General features: G+C 39.3%; 1 protein-coding gene across 1 annotated transcript in view; it reads right to left on the bottom strand.

The window, feature by feature from the left end:
- The window catches only part of T265_02594 (hypothetical protein), a gene marked incomplete at both ends in the record, with an annotated part of 52,889 nt that extends 32,741 nt beyond the window's left edge, over nt 1–20,148 (bottom strand). Inside the window, one exon of the mRNA XM_009166873.1 lies at nt 19,356–20,148. Within this exon, the coding sequence (XP_009165137.1) occupies nt 19,356–20,054 (699 nt within the window). The remainder of the gene's footprint in view (nt 1–19,355) is intronic.
- Between the last annotated feature and the right edge of the window lie 3,482 nt (nt 20,149–23,630).

Raw genomic sequence — 23,630 nt, 5'->3', positions numbered from 1 at the left:
AATTGTGTGCATCCATGTTCAACCGAACCAAATGCTATCAAGAGGTTTTCTATTTACTCACAGAGCAGAATGAAGGTTTGTGCGTGGCACAAAGTTAGCGATGCAAACCTATATGCAATTGTTGTGATAGGTTTGGATCGGTTTTGCGTGCTGCAGAAGATTTATCGGAACTTTTCTAGGTGCCCACACCTCGATATTAGTGAAATATTGCTATTAATATCATGTTTATCTAAACAGTCGTTTACCTGCGCAATACACAGTTTGAGCACCAGATATAGGTAATGTGATTCCAAAGTATTTAGATGAATACATATTGCTGCCTGAGCCAACGCTGAACTAATAGAACTTGTAAATGAAATTCATCTTATCAACATTTTAGCTCAAGCAGCCTAGTTTCCGGTTTGGGGTAAAAATTTTGGAAAATTAGTTTGGTGAAATCGTACAAACTCTTCCATTTTTACCAGCGGAATCAAGACTGGAAACAGTCTTGGCACATCACATTTTTAAGTAGTTTTGGATTAATTCGAACAAAATTAGTTATTTTTTGTGTGCAAACGAAAGCCCTTTCGGCTGATGCAACTACTGATTGGTTAAATAGTATTGTATAATCCTTGGCGGTTCTGCAGGGATGGCAGAGGGCCCANGCGGTTCTGCAGGAATGCATGAGGCCCAATTCGAATAATTTATATTGATGCCCAGCTCCTGTTATTTATTAGTATGCTTGGGTCCACAGTGTTTTCACACTTTCACCCTATTTGGTCTTTGACATTCAACCATGAAACAAGCTAGTCTATTTTCTCAATGTCGTACATTCTGGCTTTTATCATAAAATCGAACGGCTTGAACGATCACAATTTATCTGATATGCTTGCTGAGTTAAGACTAGGATTTTACGTTTTCTACACAGGGCAACATCAAAATTGCCCTGCTAAAATAGACCACGGTTTTTCATCTATTCATAAGAAACTGTTAGTGGTATACCGATGTAGAACAGGCTTTTGTGCTGGGACAGCTTGCAAACAAGCCAGCAATTTCATTCTTATTAGCCAACTGCATTTTGATCGATTGAATAAAATCATGGAAACATCCCGTTTTAAGTGTGCACCATAGTTTGCCACCACAAATGCATTCTATGTGCCCATAGTTGATGGGAAAACCTGTGTAGCGTTTAAAGAGTTTACAAAATGTCATTACTCTGTATTCTGCCAGCGAGAGTAATAATCTTTCTCTAAGATGCCAAGGTTCATTCAGTTTCATTCTCAAGGCTCATTGTACATTTTGTCCATCACGTAAATAATGCATTATTTGTGGAACTTAATGGTTTTACGCTTCCAAACACATGAACTGCCCCACAATTCTGACGTCCGACAACTCATTAAATACATTTGCAAGCTAATTGGATTTTAACACAAGAATCAATTGAAATGCAGCCTGATCTGCTTTATTACACCTTTCAGATGAATGTGCTTAAATGGGGCTGACCAACAAATGAAGCACTATAAACACAAAACTAAGATGATAAATAGTTATAAAATGTATGGACTTAAACCGATTTCCATACGCCCAGTTACGTAACGCTGATTTCCAAGATGGTCCCTCGAAAATAAAGTAGGCAGCAAAGAGTACGGCAAACCAAGGTCCGCATCGAGTCAAAATGAAGGGGTCAAATGAAGCTCAAGTTGCTGTATTAAATTAGACTCGCAATTCCAAAATCAAAATGATGTTTCAGGTCGAAAAGAACAAATGTTTTTGACACGAGCAAATTAAGTAAAACCAAAGAGTTAAATTCACTTGAGAAGAATTAAAAGGAATACTCAATTCATCCACTCCCTTAAGTCAAATTATTAGTCTCAATATGGATGTAAACACCCAAAAGCTGGAACTCTCATTTTACAAAAGTAAAACTGAATCAATGTAGCGATCTTCACCATTAGCATGTTAAATTAGTTCAAAATATTTTTAAAACAGCTCAAACAAGGCAAAGTACGAAGAATACTGTTAAACGTATAATCCACTGGATCTTTGGACATTAACTATATATGCAAATCGTCTTCTCAAACAAGGGCCGTAGACATTCGGAAATGTCTAAATTGTACAAACTTCCGGTAATTCTGCGAACCGTGTCTTCTAAGAGTGATAGTTGAATAAAATGTATGCAACTGATTCTGCAAATATTTGACAGCTTGCTTGCTGAACGCAGATACCGCAGCATCTACTGATTTACCCAATGATGAGTTTTCAGTTACTCGCACTGGTATTACGTAAGGTGATTCGTCAAACGTTGCACGCAGTTACCAAATATTTTGGTGCGTGTAATGTCTATACTATGTTGTGTGGGGATGCGTCTGCCCTGGTTAGCACCAAAAGATATACAATCTACAATGTATCGACTAACTTTCCGAGAGCGATTCCGCAACTGTTATCCACAACTGTTATCCTCTAAAATGGAACTAATTATTTCACTCTCCCTGAACCTTGTCAGAGGCATCTTGTATAAACCTGCTTCCGCATAGTTTCCCAACCGGAGTGCCTAAAGAGTATAGATTTGAAATGACGGACTTTTTTGATGTTTCATCTGAATACTTATTTGCACAGATACTTGACTGCTGCTTGATTATGTTTGAACACCGTCGAGACATTCACTGTACAAGGCCATAAGAGTGAGCGCCCAAGTTTATTCGTTTTCGTGTTATGCATTGGCACGCAAAATGCCAAATGTGCTTTGCGGGCAACGGGGTATCAAAGATGTGCGCGGAAGTATTTCGGATCCCGCGATAAGCTGAATGAATCTGCGGGGCGTTTAATTACGGCCTTATAACCTGGATTATGTTGTAGGCCACCTAGGCATCTGATTGTTGATAAACGAGTGCTGTTGGAATGTTAAACAAACAGGAAGTATCACGTTTAACGGAATGAATTGTGGTTGCACATCGAGTATTTTCAAACTCATTCTTTCGTATGTTGTGCTCATATGGGAACGCGCGAGTGTACGAAAACCGAGTGCAGCATCATGGTGCTTGCTCCACTCGAGAGTAGTAATACGCTATCGAATATTATAAACTGGGCTGCTTAATAATGGATGATGGTAAATTACATTTCGGTGGACAATCGCCACTGTGTGAGTGAGGAGCCCTGACTTTCCGCATATCCGTTGCATTGCTTTTTTGAGGACTTCTCAATTGTAATAATTAAAAACGCCCAAAAGAAGGTGATTGAATTTTGTAGACTACACCTTACTCCGTTATACAGATAGACATAAAAACAAATCAAGCACTGACCACCTACCCTGTTTTTGGGAAGCAACTACAGCCTAAAAGCTTTAAAATTATAAGTTGCGTGACAATGGCCAGAATATATATCCTCCGATGAATGCCTCATTCTTTGTCGTTAAAATCCATCCCTTTGATGAACGATGCAGCGAATTTGCACAGAAAGTTATTTGTACCATTTGCACACACAAAAATAGGTGGAAACACCAAGGCAAACTTCAAAATTTTGATATATTTTCTCGCAAGTTCAACGGAACTGTTCAAATAAAGCACGCACACCCTGACCGGTCTCTAATGCTGTTGTAAATGTCTAGGTATATTGCTTTGATAATCAAATTACGTTTTTAAGAAACACCACGCAGGGCTAAGGTGTAAATGTTTGAAAAAAAATATCTCACCATGCAGGTAGTTATTTCCTCCCTTAAATTCGTTGATTATTCATCTGAAAAACAAGGGTGTCCATTCTAACCGAATTTCAGGGCAAAAGTATTTTTCAGTTGAACACAAGGCTTGCATTAATTGAAGTTCTACGAATTTTTATTTTATTTGTTGCAAACAGTCTCCAAATAACATCAGGCAATTATAAAATAAGGACAAAGTGACAAACACCAATGTTCGGATTGATGACCTGATGACGAGATCTCGAAAACATTCATATTACTCACCGTGTTCCTTTACAAACCGTGGGGATATTTGAGCAATTGTAAAATGAACTCAACAAAATTGCCTCTGTACGAGTGGTTTTGTTAAACTGTGTTAATACTGACGTGAAGGAGTTTGAAAAAAGTTGTGTTTGTGAGCTACTTTGCTTCTCTTCTGGTCTTTAAAACTATTATCTGTAGAGCACACAGTTGCACTGGGGGCTGAGCTTCGAAGCGCGAATTGGATAAGGACTCTCATACTTGGTTTAACGTATCTCGTGGGCACATGCTGGATCAGTTACTTAGATCCTAACAAAGAGCAAGAATCACAAGATCAAGGCACTTTTTGTCGATCAGTCAACGGTGGCTAATAACGATAACTTTTTATTGCCTGCGTTTTTATGTCTGTGTTTTATCGAAAGGTTTGTATTCTTTTTTACGATAGAAATCGACCTTACAATTTATTTCCTCGCAAGAGGTATGTATGAAAATCAGATTGGTGGCTAGAATGCAATATTTAGCTAGAGCTAAGAAATGCAGCAACGTGTGCTCTGAAGCCATCAACAAATCAATGTTTCAGTCAACAGAAAATCAGTAACTAAATCAGAATCACAACTCACCCTGTTCGGAATAACAGCGATTCAGTGAGATGGTACGTCTATACTGCTCTGCTTAGCAACACCATGAAATTACAGACAACGTATAGAACTTTGTACACAAAGAATAACGATGTGCAATACTTTTAACGCGGTCACCATAAAAACCAAATCTCAACCACCGGAATCTACTCTACTCTATATGAGATTATTATTATTAACAGGAACTGCAAATCAAATCTAGCATAAACGTGCCAACTTACGAAAACTTTGACGGAAGCTGTCTGCAAACGACTAGAAAAATTACACCGAACGTACATTAAAATTAAACCTCAGGAATTATCATAGTGACAAATTTCGAAGCAAAATCTTTGTCACCATGAGGCCAAAGCAGGTTCCAACTTTTTCGTCCATAGGGTCACAAAATCCAGATTAAATTTTAGGGAAACGCAAATGACCACAATATCGACAAAGTGTGGTAAATCCCTAAAGAACACGTCAACACCTACCATATTTGTGAAGTTCTGCAGTTAAAGCCATATGGAAGTTGCATGCGATTGTGTAGTCTTTATTGTTTATACAATACATGTGCATTAAAGCTGTCAAGAAACGTTTAACACTTATGCACATCTTTCACTTCTCTGGAGTTTTGAAAACCATAAGTAATTTTAGCAAAGTATTTCTGCTGAAATGCTCTGTATCACGTTCTGTGGTGCAGGCGTGTCACCAGTCGGGTGCTTTTATTTAAAAATTGCTGGTCAGGAAAATCAGTGCTAACTGAGCAGTTTACCCTCGATGGACTACGACCTAAACAGGGAACAGAACCATCTTTGTGAGCATAACGAAGCATATGGTTAATAAACTAGTATAGTGTTAAAGGAAACAGCAACATTTGGCCCCCAAGTAAGGCGGTACCAGTTAATCGGCACTTAAGTGTTACGATGCCCATGATATGACGTTTCGTAATATTTAGGTGCTGAAATCGACCATTCCTGGCCAAGCTACTGTTGATACGCATTATACGCAAAAAATACAAACAGAAATCCTTCTGCAAAATGAGATTTAGCTTTTACGGACTAGTCATTGCCTTTCGTGCATCTTACGGTCACATTCCCCGTGGAGTCATTTGCAGTACCCGTCTTAGTTTAGCGCGAGCGGTTTAGCGAGCGTGAAAAAAACTTTGAAGTAGTTCGACGGTGCATTTGCACATCATTTTGTCACCATGTTTCTTCGTTTTGCTGTACATATGCATACCTGGTAGAAAACGACCGCTCGGAATAAGTAAGTAATATAGGTATTGTCCAGGACTCAATAGGTGGGCGCTGTTGTCGAAATCAGATGATCAATGCAAGAACAGTAATTGACTAAATGAGACTTCACTGAGTCTCCAGCTCCAGCAATTGCATCATGCTCATGCGCCAACAATAACGTACCACGCATTGTCCAGCGTGTCTTCCTACTGATCTTGACAATTCAGTTTGCCGTGTGATCCACGTTTATGCCATCTCACTGCACTCCACCATTTCTAATCATGGCACTGTCAAATGCCAGAGCTACATTTTCGAGATTAAAGTTCGTACTAAATTATCTAACATGCAGGTAAATTTGGGCGATAGACGCCGTACACACTAGGTATTTACAGACCGCAAATTCTATCGTTCGAGATCTAGTACATGATTCTTTGTCCCAGTTGATTCTGAGACCATGAGTGCGGTATGTACGCCGAGTAAGTCCTAATCAGACTTCAATGCTTTTAATCGCATTTGCGTCTTGTACCGGTACGTTCTTTTGGTTATTACAGAAATAAAACACGCAGTGAATAGGTTGTAACGAGCATTTATGACCACCCATGAACAAATTCTTCTGGGTCATCAACAGCGTGCACTATTTTGGCGTACAACTTTTTCGGGTTAGTAGTCAGGAGGGCTGGTGCGCACGGCACGTGTCCATATCAGTAAGCGCAACTTTTCTTTGCAAATTGATGGTGGCCATCCGGTGTGCAGTTTTGATACTGGTCTGCGGTCGTATTCTTCCAGGAGAAAGTATTTGGCAACAAACTGTTAATGGGAAGAAAGCAGAACTTATAACCCCATGTTGCTATCAAATACTCCAACGCAAGCTATTAAGGGATTGTTGGTCGTGCCAGCTACGTGCACTACAATATTTTTGACACAAATATGTCGTCAGGCGAACTGCGCCACTTTGAGTAGCCAAGTCACAGGATGAAATTGACTGAGTCGTGAAATATTTTGGTGAGCGTCCCTTTCTATCCATTGTCCCCAAATATAAATACGTGTGGTTTACACTTGCACCGGACCGGCCGCAACAAAAACGCCACGATCAGCCCACACACAACTTTGGATACAATTCTTGCTCACAAAACGCTTAACTGCATTTTTAAACAGTAATCTGTCATGTAAAACTAGCTAATCTCATAAAGGTATAGCCGATATTTCATGCCCAATTAAGCTCAAGAATTTGTTTATCTCTTTATCATATTAGTTAATCGGACAGTGATGATGCGTGTAGCATTTTCTCCAACAGAAGTATGGTTTCTTATCTGGAATGTTTGTGAATGACTTGCGTATTGTGGACAGAGCCCAGAAACATAGACCTAGATTCCTCAAGTTGATCCTCATCGCTTTCGTCTAGAAATACAGGTGCCAGGCAGCAACATCAGGTGTATTATTTGGTGGACTGCTTATTACGTTTTGATTCGTCGTTGACGGACTAATTGGTTGTGCAGCCGGATAAGCTCGTCCAAATTCAGCTTGTGTGTCCTATAACTGTACCTAAGTGATTTTTTTTACCAAAGAGCAGTTAGGCCAAACCGTTCTTCTTCTTAACTGGATGAACTGTGTCTTGTAATTTTATTCTGTTTTGAACGGTATCAGACTTCTCTAGGTGATGGGTGGGTAGTAATGGTTTAGAAATCCTTTCTGTTCCTGGAAATGAAACAGTGTCTGGCTTACAGGAATTCACATTGAAACCGTCTTATATTATTTTGGGTTAATGTGGAGCTTGAATGTACTATCGGCCCAGTTTGGTTTTCAGCGTCCCAGATGACTACGAGACAATAAAATTAGCAGAATATCCGTGGCGGATATTATTTTTTGTCTAAATAAAAAACCTTGTGTTCATTTGGTTGCAAATTTTACAAAACGAACTCATTTTCTAAAGGTTAAGCAGTCATTTCATGCCATTTTGAAAGCAGTCGAAAAAAGCATCATCAGACATCCGAGGATAGAACACTCTTAAAAATGAAATGTATCCGAGCATGTCATTCTAGGGTACAAAACCTCACAAGCCTTCAATCTATTTGCACGATTGTTTCAATATTTAGGAGGGCCACTACCGCATATGGAAAAATGACTATTTAAGCCAGCCCAGTGATGCAAGCAGGATGAGTTTAGGAGCTGAAAGAGAATCACATAAATAGTTTGCACTTCTGGGTAGAGGAAATGTCATTGTTGTGCAAAAAAGGGGTTGTAGAATTTCCGACTAATTTACGACGCAATGGATTATTAATATCTACTATGCACCAGGTGAGTGCTACAAGTTTGTAATTAGCCACGAAGAGGCAGTCCAGTTACATGTCTCCCTTGGTACACTTTCAACAAGTCTTAATTAATTGTGATCCGTGCACATAGCATCCAACTGGGCAGAGGTTAATTTCAGGTGGTTCTCTGATCAGTATGTCGATATTTGTGTGGTTAGGCTCCTTGCAATCCGGTTTGGCCTGACACATGTATTTTCAGTTGGTTCGTAAATTCTATTATTCAAGTTACAACGATCTCAAAACCCTCAACTAGTTAGAGACATGCAAGACCTTTCATCTATTTTTATTGTTTAATATTGCGTCACGATATTTCATCGTGAAGCACCACTGTTAAGGTATCAGTGAGAAAAAAAGCGATTTGGTAAGATAAGAAAGTTTGGATTTCAAAATAACGTCAGTTTTAATCCACAAATCATGAACGTTTTTCAGCTAATTGATTAAGTTTACAAATTCAACTTTATCGCAGAGTCTGTCGTAAGCTTTCAGGGAGAACACAGACTGCAGAATTAAAAACGTTCATTAGGTTTCTGAAAACCAGTAAACATACAGGGGAAGTTGGTTCAGTGTTTAGAGAGCGAATTTACTGAACATGGTTCGAATCCGACAGCTGCATGTTGACGTCTCTGTGTAGGCTTGGGCAACATGGCAGTATCCCAGCCTGCTTCGTTCTGGTGAAAGAAAGAAGACTTTCGCTGCGGAGTTATCAATTCGGAAATGCCAACTGACCGGTTACAGACCATTGGACAAGGCAGCAAACCTCTAATCTGCATCTTAGTTACAAAACCTGGATACAGATCTTCACCCGAACGAGTCTTCCTGGGGATTCATTGCCTCCAATCATTCGTCGGTGAAATAAAAGCAAATGTTGCAATGTGGCCCCGAGAATTCCGCAACGGAATTCCATTTTTCAATCGACGCAAAGCGAAACTCTACGAACAACGCATACTACTCGCGTGCCCCTCGATCAGTAGTATCACCGTTACACAGGTAGTATAGCAGTTAGGTTTCGAAAGAGTACTACGGCTGAGCTTCTGTATGAGCAGATTACGTTCCACTATTTTATATGGTAGTGCCTTCTGTTATGTGAAGATTTCCATAAATTCACACTGGGGAAAGTTTCTTAATCGTACGAGCAAAATGTTGCCTTTAGCAGCTTTGCTGCATGACATAATGAGTTTCACACAATTGTTTGTGTGAGGAGAAATCTTACTGCCTCAACGGTCTGAATAATCCGGCTCACAATCATTCAGAGTCAATGAGGTTCTATTAGATATAACGGTGTCCTGTTTCAATAGTGATTCGCATTTTAATTGCAGTAGCTTGCAGGGAAGTTTTGTGATTTCGAAAAAAGAATTTTTCTTTTAATGGATGTAAAATATTTCCTCTGTCTGCTCCGCTCACCTACAGTAACAAAACAAAACTTTTCCGCAGTGTCAGCATTTCGTCCATTTCGCGAATTGAAACATCCAATCGACAGAATTTCCTGCGGTTCTTCAGAAATCGCCTAAAGGAGTGCTATACTTTTACAGAAGAAGCCCAGAAAAACCCTCTGGTACTTTTTATGCCGATTACAAAGTCCTTTGTGCATGTGTTTCCATTTTCCACCACCAGTTTGAATCACTTCTTGGTGTTATTTCTTGAACTAAATCTGGTGAAATTAATTTCAGTTCGTGACACTAGATTGTTCCCTCCAATAATAAAAAATTATTTTTTTGTGTGCTCGAACCGATCTTGCAATAAGTATGCCGTGTAGTATTTTTAATTTACCTCCAGGGTCTTGAGGGTCTTTTCAAATTAGGCATGATTTTACTCATTGGGAATATAGCAAGCTAGTGTTGTTCTGGTGCAGAACAGAAACCCTGTAATGTAGGTTATGAAAGCCAGATTTATTTGTCGATTTTTCAGTGTCTCGAATTACTGCAGACGATCAATTCACGTTTAGTACAGCAGACAATAATGACTGTGGACTTTAAGTCTGCAGCTGCATAGGTTTCATCATTTCAGTGCTCAGAGAACACTCGGAAAAACATCTCTGACGATTCCACATATCACAAAGACAAAATCCATACACAATTGAAATGTTAGCGGGGCCACCTACGGTGTGCAGTCATGTAGACTTGACGCGTACAATGACTCAGGTGATGAATGAATCTGGTGTTTATTCGCCGCAACGCATTTTGACACACTTCGTTTGCAAACTACCTAACCAGAGTTTGTAGCATCCTAAATCCTGAAGATAGTGTTCAATTTGCTAGAATGACGAAGAGCCAGACAATTTAGATGTGCAAGTTCTGTATATTGAAGGAGCAAGTCTGAGCGTCTGGACTATTAAAACGTGGGAGAATTTGGTGATGCCTTGAAAAAATCCCGGCAGAACACACCTACTCAAATCCATACATGAATTAAATGCCACCTTCGTGTACACGGTAGTTGTCAAAAATATCTGTGCTTTTGCTGATAAACTACATGAGCCGCCATCCAATGTGGACAATCCGGGAAGGTAAAATGCATCTTCTATATGCTCAGTGACCGTGCAAAACTAACGGGGTTTCTTTGCCTATTAAATGCATAAGTGGCTGGAGGATAGGGTTAAACGATAGAATGGATCCTTGTAAAAACGTTATTTGAAATGTCCAAAATGCGGCGGTTAAAATGGTCAGGCCAATTTCTTGTAACTGGAAATCTAGTGGTAAGATTCAGTCACTGTACGTCCCCTTGTTCGAATATATGCACACAAATCGTTAATCCGAAAACGTACCTTCCTAGTCCAACTGGCGCCAACGATCTGAATAACTGACTTGATGTGGAACCAAGCAAATTGCTCTAAGTGTGTACTAAATGTCTTCTACCGTTGATCCAAGAAATGGACAAGTAAACATTAGCTGACTTGGGACTACCCCCGGGTGCTCAACTGGTTTGCGGTGCAAGCATAAAATCAATCGGGTGATTTGACTTTCAATTCCCTATAATTTGCACAGAGAAACTGGCCATTGTAGATGAAGAGCGATGCCACGCGACTATCCAATTCAACCAGGCGATTAAAACATTCGCTGCGCAAAAGAAGGTGCAGCAAGTGACATCAAGAATACAGTAAAAACGCCAGAGAAATCTAGAGTATGGACACGCATCCATTAAAGTGTTTTCATATGATACTTATAAAACTCACGTGATAAAGCAGCTAGCGAACAATTTTATATGAAATCTCTACACCTTAAAGTTACTCAGAAGTATTTACATTTTTGGAAGACACCTTGGAGACCAACGACTTTGTTGCACACTAATGAGCGTTTTGTTTGTCCACAAGTATTTTCACATGTGTACCGCCTCTTCAAAAGATATAATGACGAGTAACATATGATTTTTATGCATTAGATGCAAGCTAACAAAGATTAGTCGAGTAAAAATGTTGCTTTAGTTAGAAAAAGAAAACAAATTAAGCAGTGAATAAAAAACTTCCCAATGCATGTCAGATGACGCAGTACATTCGGGAATAAAGAAGCTGCATTGAAGGAAGTGTAAATTCAAAAAAAACTTTGAGGAAAGCCTATCGCGAGAATACACCTGGGTTTTTACTACCACCTTTATTACGGCTACCAAAAGTTAGTTATTATATATTAATGTAAGTTTTTCTCAAAAAATATTGCTCATTGATTTTCTGGAAGGAAACCATCAGCACCGTAAAACGGTAAGTGCGCCTTCCATGCAGTGGTGGCGTTTTTCACTTAGCGTTTGGGAGATAAGTCAACGTGTGATTTTTGTTCAACTGACTAATAGGTACACGTATTAGCCATCTGCCGGAATGCAAACGCCGCAATATTCTTCCGACGTTATCCATTTGAACACGGCTATAAAGTACTCACGTGGTCCCGCAACTGTGTTCGGACGAAGCATGATTTATATGTACGACGTCATATAAACGAACGTCGGTTTTAGGCTAATATAGACGATATCCATGATGAAAGTGCAACTGTAACAGATAAAATAAGACCGTCTACAATTATGTATTGAAGACGATATGCAGTTTCCAGAATTTGCTGCAAAATTTCAAGAGCATGGGGAAGCAGAGTGATCAGTTTATCCCATTTTTCCGTCCGGGCGTTGGCTTGATGTGCTATTGGCTTTCTTCTCTTTGTAGAAGGGGTTAATTTTTCATTTGTAAAATTAACTATCGCTTTTTATTGGTTACACGTTTCCCTTGTCTGCCGTCTACTTGCAACTTTAAAAAACTTTCATTAGGTTTCTAGCCTCACAAAGTAAGCTTATAATTAGTCTGTATCTATGGCAACGGCTAGAATGAAATATCATACATTTATGACTGTCGTTTTCCTGGAACATTTACTACGACAAGGATGAATAATTTGTGGTTTGAAATAAAATGCCTAAAAAAGTTAGCCAAAATGAGTTGAGTTTAATCCACATGAGACAAAATATAATACAACTTAAGAACCAATCGCCCACAGCAGAAAGATAAAAAAATTGAATAGCAATGGGGCAATTTTTTATCCGTCAATTGGAATCTACTTTTCGAATAACTGGTTGGTGAACAAACAGAACATCCCCTCTACGCATGACTGAACGTCCCACTTAAGTTTCAACGACATCAGTGTTGGAGAAGTATAACCTTTGTGCTTTCGTCTGAATCCATCTATTCCGTCGGTTATTTTCCTTCCCATCAATCTTTTTAAACAACGTGCCTGCACAGACCAACTAGAAACTACCGACAAGTAGAAACAAATAAATCCACAAACGCTGGAGTGCCCTAGTTTTAAGTTTACCACTGCTTGTACTCCCATTAGTTAGAATGTGAAGACGAGAACACTTATAAATCTCGATTCCATGACGCAGAGTAGTAACCTCTAAAGCCGCGGGTTCATACGTTACTTTGTGGTAAGTGAGGTTGAAGGCGATTTAACTGAGTAGGAAAACGTTTGTTGAACACCCGTCATGATTAACTCTCTTAGAAAGTGTATTTTGAAAGTGAACATTCCTTGAACGTATTACATTCTCTGTTTTGGGGGTTCCTCTGCAACCTTCGAAAAGCAAGTGCCAGTCTAAAGTTGTAATGTTGTGCATCCAAGAAGATCAAAATTTAGCGTACTTGATTTTCGAGTGTGTAACTTTCTAGCAAAAAACGTTATACAACGAATTTAAATTTTGCCATTTTGCACACCTGCATGTCGTTGGAGATCAAAGCTTTTATTGTAGTCTTAGGAAACGGGACAACATAAAGCCCGTAATTTTTGTGTCTTAAGCTTAATGAATTCATGCCAGAACAGAGCATTTGGCTCGAAATAAGAAGATATGTGCCTAAATGAACAGGAACGGAAACATTCAGTAAACGGTAAAAAGGTTTTGTTCCTATATAATGCCATTGGTTGCATCATTTTTTCATTATTTTCGAGTATAATTGGTTGGTAAAATTTGAAATTCTTATGCCCGTAAACTATAAAGCCTGAATGAACATTTATATATCGTATGAACACTATCTGTAATATATATATATATATATATATAAGATAGCTCACCAACCGACTAATGTGCAGTGAAGCGAAGATACCTCCTCCGTGGAAGGAGTTAAAAGAACTCCGCTCTTAAACCCTTTACATCGTAACGGTAAAAAGGTTTTGTTCCTATATAATGCCATTGGTTGCATCATTTTTTCATTATTTTCGAGTATAATTGGTTGGTAAAATTTGAAATTCTTATGCCCGTAAACTATAAAGCCTGAATGAACATTTATATATCGTATGAACACTTATCTGTAATTATATATATATATATATACTGTAAGCCTCTGATAACAGTGTTAGTATAAACAATTGACGCTGCTGTGTTTCAGGTGACAACACTGCATCTATCGATCACTGTTGTTTGTCATCAATTTTGTGGTTTCTGGAAGCTGCATACATTCAAAAACGTTGCTTCGACATCATTGGTCAAATTGAATTTCTGTGCAGTTTTTAGCAGAGCAATAAAAATTCTATTTAACGTCAGTTTTGTGGTAAATTAGATCTTTGTCAGCCTAGTTAAACCGGTTTTATTTTCATCTCCGTTTTGATAGCTTTTTAAATGTTTATTGCGCTCGCGTTTCTTGTTGAACTAGAATTAAACCCTGAACTTTCGGAAGCTCAACCGTTGAGGCTGTCTGAAATATTCTGGTTCGGACATATCTGCTTCTTGGCTTCACCTTTCATGGCTTCGATAGCGTGACAAAGTCTCAGCCTCCCTGATTCCTTCGAGTGGTTTGCCAGCTAGATACCGAAGAGCTATTACGGCTAAATGATTGCTTATAATTATTATTCCAGTCAGTCATTATTACTTAACCGAAGCAATCAATCCTGAAGTTGAGGGAGTTCTTTGAATAGGTTGGTTTTAAAAGCACCTAAGGACATAGAGAGATCCGATAAAACAAAAGGCTAGCTAGCAAATGAGGGCGTTGTACTTTTTGGTAGGAATAATGTAGTATAGCCACCCATTCCGTTCTGGATGTCTTCTCTCTCTAAATTACTTACTTTTAAAAAAGGCACAATGGGTCTCTTTTACAATTCCTTGTTTTCTTCAATTTGCCATCCTATATTGTCTTGTCTCTCTAAAAAAACAATTTCCCCATTTGTCTCGCAAAAGCACCAAAAATGCTGATCAAATTCACTGATCACCTGATTGCAGTCTTACGTCAGAACTATGGTTTTGCTGAAGGAAACTGCCGCCCACCTGAGCTGAAATAATTTTTTTCCGGCCGAATATTTGTTGTATGGGTCGTGTTTTATACTCATCAGCTGTTTGGCCATGCTGCCTTTGTGGGACATTCAGCACAACAGCCGTAGTGCAAATTTCAACCGCGTTATAAGTAACATTTCTTACTCACAAACAAATGCGTGTTGCTTCCTGTTTCCAATTCTGAGTCGTAAAGTTGGATTTAACGATCACAGGCGTCAAAATGCCCGCCTAATTGGAGCATTTGAAACAACTTCTGAAGCAAAAATCGCAACTCATTCAAAATGGAATGGTAACAGAAAAGTTTTCTTTCTCAGTAACGTATTATTATTGTGCTTTCGGAAGGCACTCCACTTCTCAAGTTTGGCAGGGAAACTTAAAGCATTCTTAAACGAAGGGTAGCTGATCAGTTAATTAAGGCACAGCTGAACGTGTAGTTAACAAGTTAACTGAAACCCAGAAATTCGTGCATTCCTGTTGCCACGACACACAAGTGCGCACTAGCCAAACAGCTGACGAGATGAGACGCTAATTACTGGTTTTTCATTGTGATTTTGCACACCCTTTTTTTCGTCGCGCAAATATACCTACTCGATCAACCTCCACTCAGGGTAAGTGGGAACTACTCACATGAGAGTAAAGGGGAATGCGCATGAGTCTAGTCAATTTACCGGCCGTTTAACTACTACTATAGTCGCCACATTGTTTTATCAGTTTTTGAAAACAGTTTTTACTTACAAGGCTTGTTTGCATTATCAGTTTCCAGTTTTTATATAAATGTAGTGAAAAACCTTGGTCCCACTCAGATATGGCCAAAATTTGGACAGTAAGATCAATAAATTCTACATGCTTTAAAACTGGAGCAATTTGTGGAGTAATGTGTGCTCTCTTGAGTTTCATCTTGAGTTTCACACTGCAAAGGCCAATGTGTCATATACCGCTCTGCTCCGCTTCGATGAAATTACTTGGCAGTTGGATATGTTGAAAAAAAGCAGCATGTAATTTTTTCCTATTTTCTTTCGACTTTTCCAACTGTGGTGACAAAAATAATTCTGTTTAGCCAAAGTAACGTTGAAAATAGACTGCGCCGTGCGTGAAAAAACGTGGCAGAAAATCATGTGCTTCAAGTTGGTAGCTGCAAGGTCAACGTCGGATATAAATTTAGGGATTCATTCATAGCTCTAAATCCTAGCTCCAATTCAGAGACTAACTAGCCCGAAATGAACGTTGACGCACTTGTTCGATAAAAGGAAATCATGGTGTTTCTACACACTTAACCAGTCGACTAACGAGGAAGAAGCCAAACCCACCAAGAAGGGGCTAAAACGGTTGGAACTTCAGCCAAGCAACATTTAAACAAAAAGCATCTTTTCAGAATTCGAAAAATGCGCTCTGTTTGTGCTCTGCTCATTTCGGGAGCACAGAAGCGGAAATTATTTCACCACTAGCTTTACGGCTGAACTTTCTTCAAAAAAAACATTGGTCTCGCTTGATTGTGTGTACCCTGGAGGAAGTCCTACTGAACATGAGTTAGGTTTGCCTTTCTGATCAACATTAACAATACGATCGAAAGTTTTGAGATCAAACAACCGACTACACAAAACTCAGCTAAATATTTCTAGTCGTTGGGCGATAAGAAATGAGGTGCATTTGTAAACTGAAGTTTAAAACCTTTGGTTTCCTTCGAAAATGAAGCAACAAATACTGTTTGGCTGAATTAAACTCACCGATTAATGACTTAATCATCACGGTTCTCTGAACAATCAAAGGAAACACTAAAACTTTTGCATACAACCTTCTCAAATAGTCTGTTTGATCAAACGCACGCCAACTGCGAGGCGCATGAATCCCAGAGTTATTTGTTGAGTGGAGTATTTTGTTGACCCATAGTTCAGTTTGAAAATTTCCTATAGGTGAACTGCTTAAAGCCCCCTGGACTTTTGTGAACTGCGCAGTGCAGTTGATTTTCAGTAAGGAGAAAACCGCAATAGAGTACTTCTCGGTCTTTCAAGAGAGACAGACTGCTCTCACAGGGTAAAATCTTAATTGAAACTCGTAAACGATGCTCCATTTTCAGATTGAGTTTTAATTAGCTTGTTTTAAAGCAAGTCAGTTATTCTGATCATCCGACCTCGAGAAATATGGCTCATTCTTTGTTTACGCAGTCTGAAACGGGAACCGTGCACTTCGACGGAATGCTTGATAACCTCAATTGTCCTGTGCCAGATATGAGCGGAAATGTGAAAGCCAGCCGCTACGCATGTGTCTATCTTTCAGGAAATTTAAATAAGTTACTTTATTGTTAATAATGATAAATAAACTGATATTGGGATTTCCAATGCTCAAAGGAAAGCAAGACAGTAAACGACGGAAGATAACGGACTGATTTTTGGACCACTTTAAAATGGGAGCGAATAATTTAGGCTTCTCATTTTTTGTGGCATCCCGTGTCACCTGAATATTTCTGGTGAGATCGAGGGGACAGCTGCGCTAGATTTCTTAAAGACCCGGCTCAAATTTGGTCTTCGTTGGCCGATAATTACGAAAAGATTCCACTTTCAAACGGGTGAGTTACAGAATGGCCGCAGCAGTTATGGCAGTCCCTTTGATTTCAAAGTAACCTACAGCCAATATCCTTGGGACGTCCAGCGGCAAACTGTATTTTACTGATGAAAACTCAGGTATAATATTCACAGGGTTATTCCAATCATACTGATTTCTACAGTAGATTAACATGTTGTGCAACCCACTGCTTTGTTATTAATAGTCGGTATTTCACTTATTGTGTGCTGTGCGAGTTAGATAGACATACGTTTTTTCATTACAAACTTCCGTTGTTCCTGAGATCAAAAGGATAAATTGCTTCTGTGGATTACTTCTGTGATTGTTATCTGCATCTAGTGAAGAAAGAACAAACTATTCAAAGAATATTAATGTACACTGATTGACGAGCTGCAACTGTTTTAAGTTAGTTTTTCGTGCATCCTGACAGCCTACCTATTAATCTTCATATTGGTTTTATCCGATACACTCTTCAACCCGAAAATTTAATCTATTGTTAAATTCCATTCCATCATTACGTTCCCGTCAAATCCCTTAAACGGTTAGTTTGGTCGCTGAGTGAACCTCAAAATTTCGGTGGTTCCTACGATCGTGGAGGCCACCGGCACATTGACTGCTTTTCGGAATTTTTGTGTTGTTATCCATAGACGTTTGTTGAAAAAATCAGCAATTGCACAGTCTGCAACAAGTAACGTTTTGTCTGGTCTGGACTGTGAATTGCTGCATGTTGTTGGTGTTCATGATTCCCTAACCAAACATCGCAGGTTTATATGAAAGCGGTAAAAAATAGGTCGATACCCTATACTTGTGAAAGAACATCTGAGTTTTTCTCAAAGCGGCAACCGCTCAACCGACCAAATAACACCATTGCTCTGTTTAAATTATTCTTTGTTCGTATGCCTTAGCTGTTGGATGGATAGTAACCATACGTCGGTTGAGTTTGATCACCCTCACAGCTGAAATCCCATGCTATTCTATAACTCTGTAACTCCAGGCTATTTGTAATTGTGGTGTTTACATAATTGTTCTTATAAACTGCTTTCAACCACATGCAATCCATCCAACAGTTTATTACGTTAACGCAATTGGCCCATAGAACAGTGAGCAAATTCCTAACTAAATATACATTATTTGCAAAATCAAGAGACTACTGGTATTACCAGTGACCGACTGATGTAGCGTAATGAATCTACAGTTTGGAATTAAATCTAACTGACTCATTGCCTTATGTCTGAAACTGAGTCGGGTGAGACACTGATGTCACTTAACGAGGCTTCGCCTTCTGAGGCTGGTTAGGACTTTGTGAATTATCCGGCCATCCTCCCTTTTACTATGAAGGTGTTAAAGTTTCTGCTAATCCAACGCCGTCAATTTCAGTCGACAGAAAAGGTCTCACTTAGACTGAACCAAATTAAAAGCTTTACATACTGGTGAATGGAGTCCATTCTATCATATTTGGATTTACATGATAGGTTCTCAGATATTATTAACAACCGACTTGTATCCATCCACCGCCAACAACTTGCAGTTTTGTGCTGATTCATCAAGCATATTAATTTTTGTTTGGATGCGTATACTATTAAACAGTCAGATAGACAAAATGCCGCGCTGCATAAGCTCAGTTAGAATTCAGGTCCAAAGGTTGTGCCAGATGCATTAGAAGCACCGATGCAGCTGATAAACGATGTCTGACTGGTACCTGATACAGATTAATATGCAGATTAACATTCCGGTAGGCCAAATCTTGGTTTACAGTGCTTCAATTAGCTCATCATCATGTAGCAATTCGCGGAGTTTAGTTTGCATAACATTATCGTCAAGCAATCTGATTACGTTCATTACGTTTATTATTCAACTAACGGGGAAACTACTGGGATTGATAGTTTGTACGCATGTTAACATTGGATACGTCTACATCAAACAGAAGAAGCCTAGCAGTCATTCATTCTTCACGTTCACAACTCCAAAGCTGCCAACTTTAAAACCTTTGCTAGGAAAACCTGTATTGACTCACCCCTTGCTTCGGCCGCAAATTACTGTTGGACTTCTTTGAATCGCTCTCAGTTGATGTGATTGTCTCCTTACGAGAGGATCCTCCCATCTCCCTTTGTTCCGTGCTTCTGGAGCTGGGTCCTGCTTCGGCTGCATCGAAAACTTGCGCAGGTTGTTTTCCTGTCTTTCCATGAGTGACTTGGGAAAGACGTTCTTGTTTTGTGTCATCAGACTTATTGCGTGTGTTCTCAAAGTATCCCGCTTGTGTATTTTGGAACGTATTCCTCTCGTTAGACATGTAAATGTTCGTTACTTCAGGATCGTTTGAACTAGCCCAGCTCGCAGCGCTTAGGGATGAATCATAAGATTCAAAAGACGGTTGCTGAGAAACTCGACTAACTGCGACAATAGATGAGTGACCACTGAGACAGTGATCCATAACGCCGAGATAGCGTGGCTGTTGTGCGGTCGGCTGATCTCTAGTTCTGAATGCTTCATGGGGAATCTGAACCCGGCCTTCCAGATTTGGTGAGTTCAGCACAACTCGTTCAATAATTCTTGGTTGTTCAGTTCCTTTTAACCATGGGGTTGCAGGTATCGCGGTTGGTCTCTGTGAACTTGGAATGACCGGTTTTTCTGGTTGAAAGTACTCGTCGGACTTTATGGAATGTTGTCGTTGAAGCTCTGTCCCATGAATAAATGGTGATGGTTTCCTTGCCATTTATTCCGAAAAAAGTATGTCCAAAGCAGCTTGTTAACACATTGGATCTGGAACTGAACAATTAACCCAGAATGAATATAAATGTCCGTTAGTGTGTTCTCAGTAAGTAATCGGTGATCAGTGGTACTGCGGTATAAATTCATGGCCAGACTCGACCACCGCTTCCTGATAATTCCGATTGGCTGACCCAGGGATAGAATTTGATTGGCTGAAATTCCCAGGGAGGATTGTCGTAAGTGTGTTTCCATTCACCAACAAGAAACTATATCTCCAACTGAGTAATTTTGACATTTCTTCAATATTTGCATCGAAATTCAAGATGCTTTCTTGATCAAAGGTGTTGATCATTTTTTTGTGGAAGACGTGTTTTGCATAGAACTTACGAAGTGAACTGTGCTTTTTTCTCAAAGGAGTTCGTAATAGTGAACAAAATTAACCAATTGCATATGCTCTTGTGTGTGATGGGAAAGCTGATATGGCTGCTGGGTACACTAAGAACACCTTTGGTCGGCCAGAAAACTATTGATGGATAAAATTCCAGTTGAATTTAGCAGATTAGAACATTTTAAAGCAAGAAAACACTCAAACTGAGCACAGTGGAACAAATGTTTCATTTATTAGAACCACATACAATACCGGGAAAGGAAGAAGTTATGTTTGGATTACTTGTACCACCGTCCCGTACACACGAAATAAAGCATTCCTCACTTTTTCACCCGTAGCAGAAAGGACAACATCAAACAGAACAAAATAAACAAGAGGGGAAATTTTCGTGGAGTAAAAAATACAACCACAAAAGAAATTTCTTATCTCATGAATAAGAATGTATCATTCTGTAACGACGATAGATGTTCTACTTTCAAACACTGAACGCCAAATTGCAAACAACTCACTCAAACTATCTAAGCCGCCCATTTACATATTTTTACGACGTTGCATGAAAGGTAATTCTCACACGACCTCCCAAAACGCCAGGTTTATTATTCGTGTGTGAACTTGCCTTGGCTACTGACATGTGGATCCAAAAGCAGTATAATTAGCTATTCAACGTGCTGCGGATAAATAGCATAGTTTTCTATGTTACATAATAATGTTTTGGTGTGACAGCCACCTTTTTTCTTCATCTGGGTATGTGTCCATTACGCAAATTGTGTTAATTTATAAACTTAGAGAACAAAAGCCATTAAACTGCATATATGTATATGCCCATCACAGTGTGCATGGCACGCAAAACTACTTTAGGACAGGCTAGTACTCAAATATGACAATTAGCGTATATCTTTTAGGGTTAGCTAACCTTGTTCCATCTGAATATTTTGGTCAGTGTTATGGTACCCGCACCAAATTAAATATGAGGACAGTTAAATAGTAAGAGCGCTGTGTGCATAAAAGTAGTTAGCGTAGTTTTGAAATTTTGTCATTCCTGTTTTCCCCACGTTCCTAAAAGCCAATTCTTTGTATCAAAATTTAGGATAGTACGTTATTTGTCGCTCATAATGGGGGATATTTACCCCCTTTTCCCAAATAAGGTCGTTTAGGCTATCTATGGGGATGTTCTGTGTTCAGATAACTCAGTGTGAAAAACTATAAATAATGCATTCGAGTCCATCCATTACCGCAGAAAAGCAGTGGAAATCTCAGCTAACGACCCTTTAATTAGCTTTCAGTTAAAGTGTACCGTTGCTCACCGTCCAATCCATTATTTATAAGATTTCATACTCCTTGAAGGACTACTTCTTAGTTCTACTTCATATCAGCCACCAAACGTTGATTAGCAGGCTCATAAATGAACACCCAGATATCATTATCGTAAGATGCTTTTTTATACTTGACGCAAAACAGTAAATTTAAAAATGTTCCCAGGCTCCTTATGGCAGGCTAATGATCGCGTGGATTGTAGTTCAGATTCTAGACTCTGCCCAAGGTCCTCAGATCGCAAAGTGCACAGAATAAACTGTCACAGGTAAGACAAGCACCTTCGCACAACAAATAATCGCTCGAAATAAAAATAAAGTGTTGCCAGCAATATCCAAGGCGTGAAGTCCTACCTAATGAAGTATAAACTAATCACAATTTAACCCAGCAAATGATTGGATTCTGACACGATTTCTTCGAAATTCGTAGCTTTACATGCATTTATTGACAAATCAGATGGAACCATGATAACCGCTCGAAAGCTTGAATAAGCTACAAAGCGTTTATCACTTTTACTGAACAGCTACCTAGATTACAAACTAACATCTAGATGTAAATCCCACTAAACATGGCAAATTAAATGAAAAATCCTTTGCTTCCATCTACAAAACCGAGTTTGCCTGGGAAATGTTTTTCTACGTGAATGGGGCTGTTTAGCGTACGTGTATGCCACAAAGTTGTTAACGAGACCAATCTGTTGTTTTAGGCATATCTGTGGACCAATAACGGTCATTCATCTTGGAGTGAGACCTTTAGATATACGTAATTTACTGCCGTAGGTGATTATAAATGGATCAAGAAATTTGGGTCTTGCCCCCCAGTTGGTGGAACAACTCAGCTCGTTCAGTCCGAGTACCTAATGACAGAATTGTTTACTTCGACTCAGTCGACATCTCTTCCCCTTTTCGCAATCCTTTTATTTACATTTTCGGAAAGAATATGCTACTTCTGATTTCGAAACGGCCAGTGGCTTTCAGGCATTGGTCCGAATATATTCACACTACCCGTCTATCATTTTACAAAGTAAATAAATAGTTTCGGTTACTTTATAGTTTTGCTGTCATAGAGCTTAACCATCTCAGCTTGGTGAGTGTTAAATTCTTCGGTCGTTCTGTTTATTACTGACACTTCTTCGATTGTCTTCTGAAAGAATGAAGTATATCCAATCGGTTTATATCAGCCACCATTCAAATGGGTTTGTGCACAATTTCAGATAACTTGCCGTATAATGTCGGACGCGTCCAAACCGATTTCATACCTGGTTTATCGCCCTTTATCTTCACAACCATAAAAGGTAACAGCATCGTATGACTTATCAGGCGGTTTGAATTAGTTTGCCAGTGCGCTTTTATCCGGCGTCTATTGCGCCTAATATCAACCGCATTTATAATGTAGGCTAGTGACCGCAGCCTATAGGACAGCACATCGAGAGTTGAAAGTGAACTTAGCAGGTAGTTGTACACAGCTCAAAAGGAGAAACAAGTCAAGAGTTACGTGTCCACTCCTTCTGAGATGTTAGTAGAGGACATAGGTGGCAATTGAATATCGATGTGAATTCCGGGATCAATGAGATAATGACTCATACTCTACCTGAATATGAGTTAATCACACTGCTGACCAGACGTCCGTAGCGCAACTGTTAACTGTTCAACAACAGGTCGGGAGGACGAGGGTTCGGAAATTCTTAGAGTTTCATGTGGAGAACAGCGCGGAGGATTCACAATACGGGTCAACAACTCTACAACGCTTCTCGGTTTCTTGGCATTCATCCACATCTAGATAGAAATACGAGTCTCCTCTAACTATCAGCAGTTCGACAGCTGCAACTTTTTTATACAATAGTAAAATGGATTTCACTTGCTTTAATGTAAATATTCCAAC

Source organism: Opisthorchis viverrini, assembly GCF_000715545.1.
Source record: "Opisthorchis viverrini unplaced genomic scaffold opera_v5_31, whole genome shotgun sequence".
NCBI classification, from domain to species: Eukaryota; Metazoa; Platyhelminthes; class Trematoda; order Opisthorchiida; family Opisthorchiidae; genus Opisthorchis; species Opisthorchis viverrini.
This window is presented reverse-complemented; position numbering and strand designations above follow the sequence as displayed.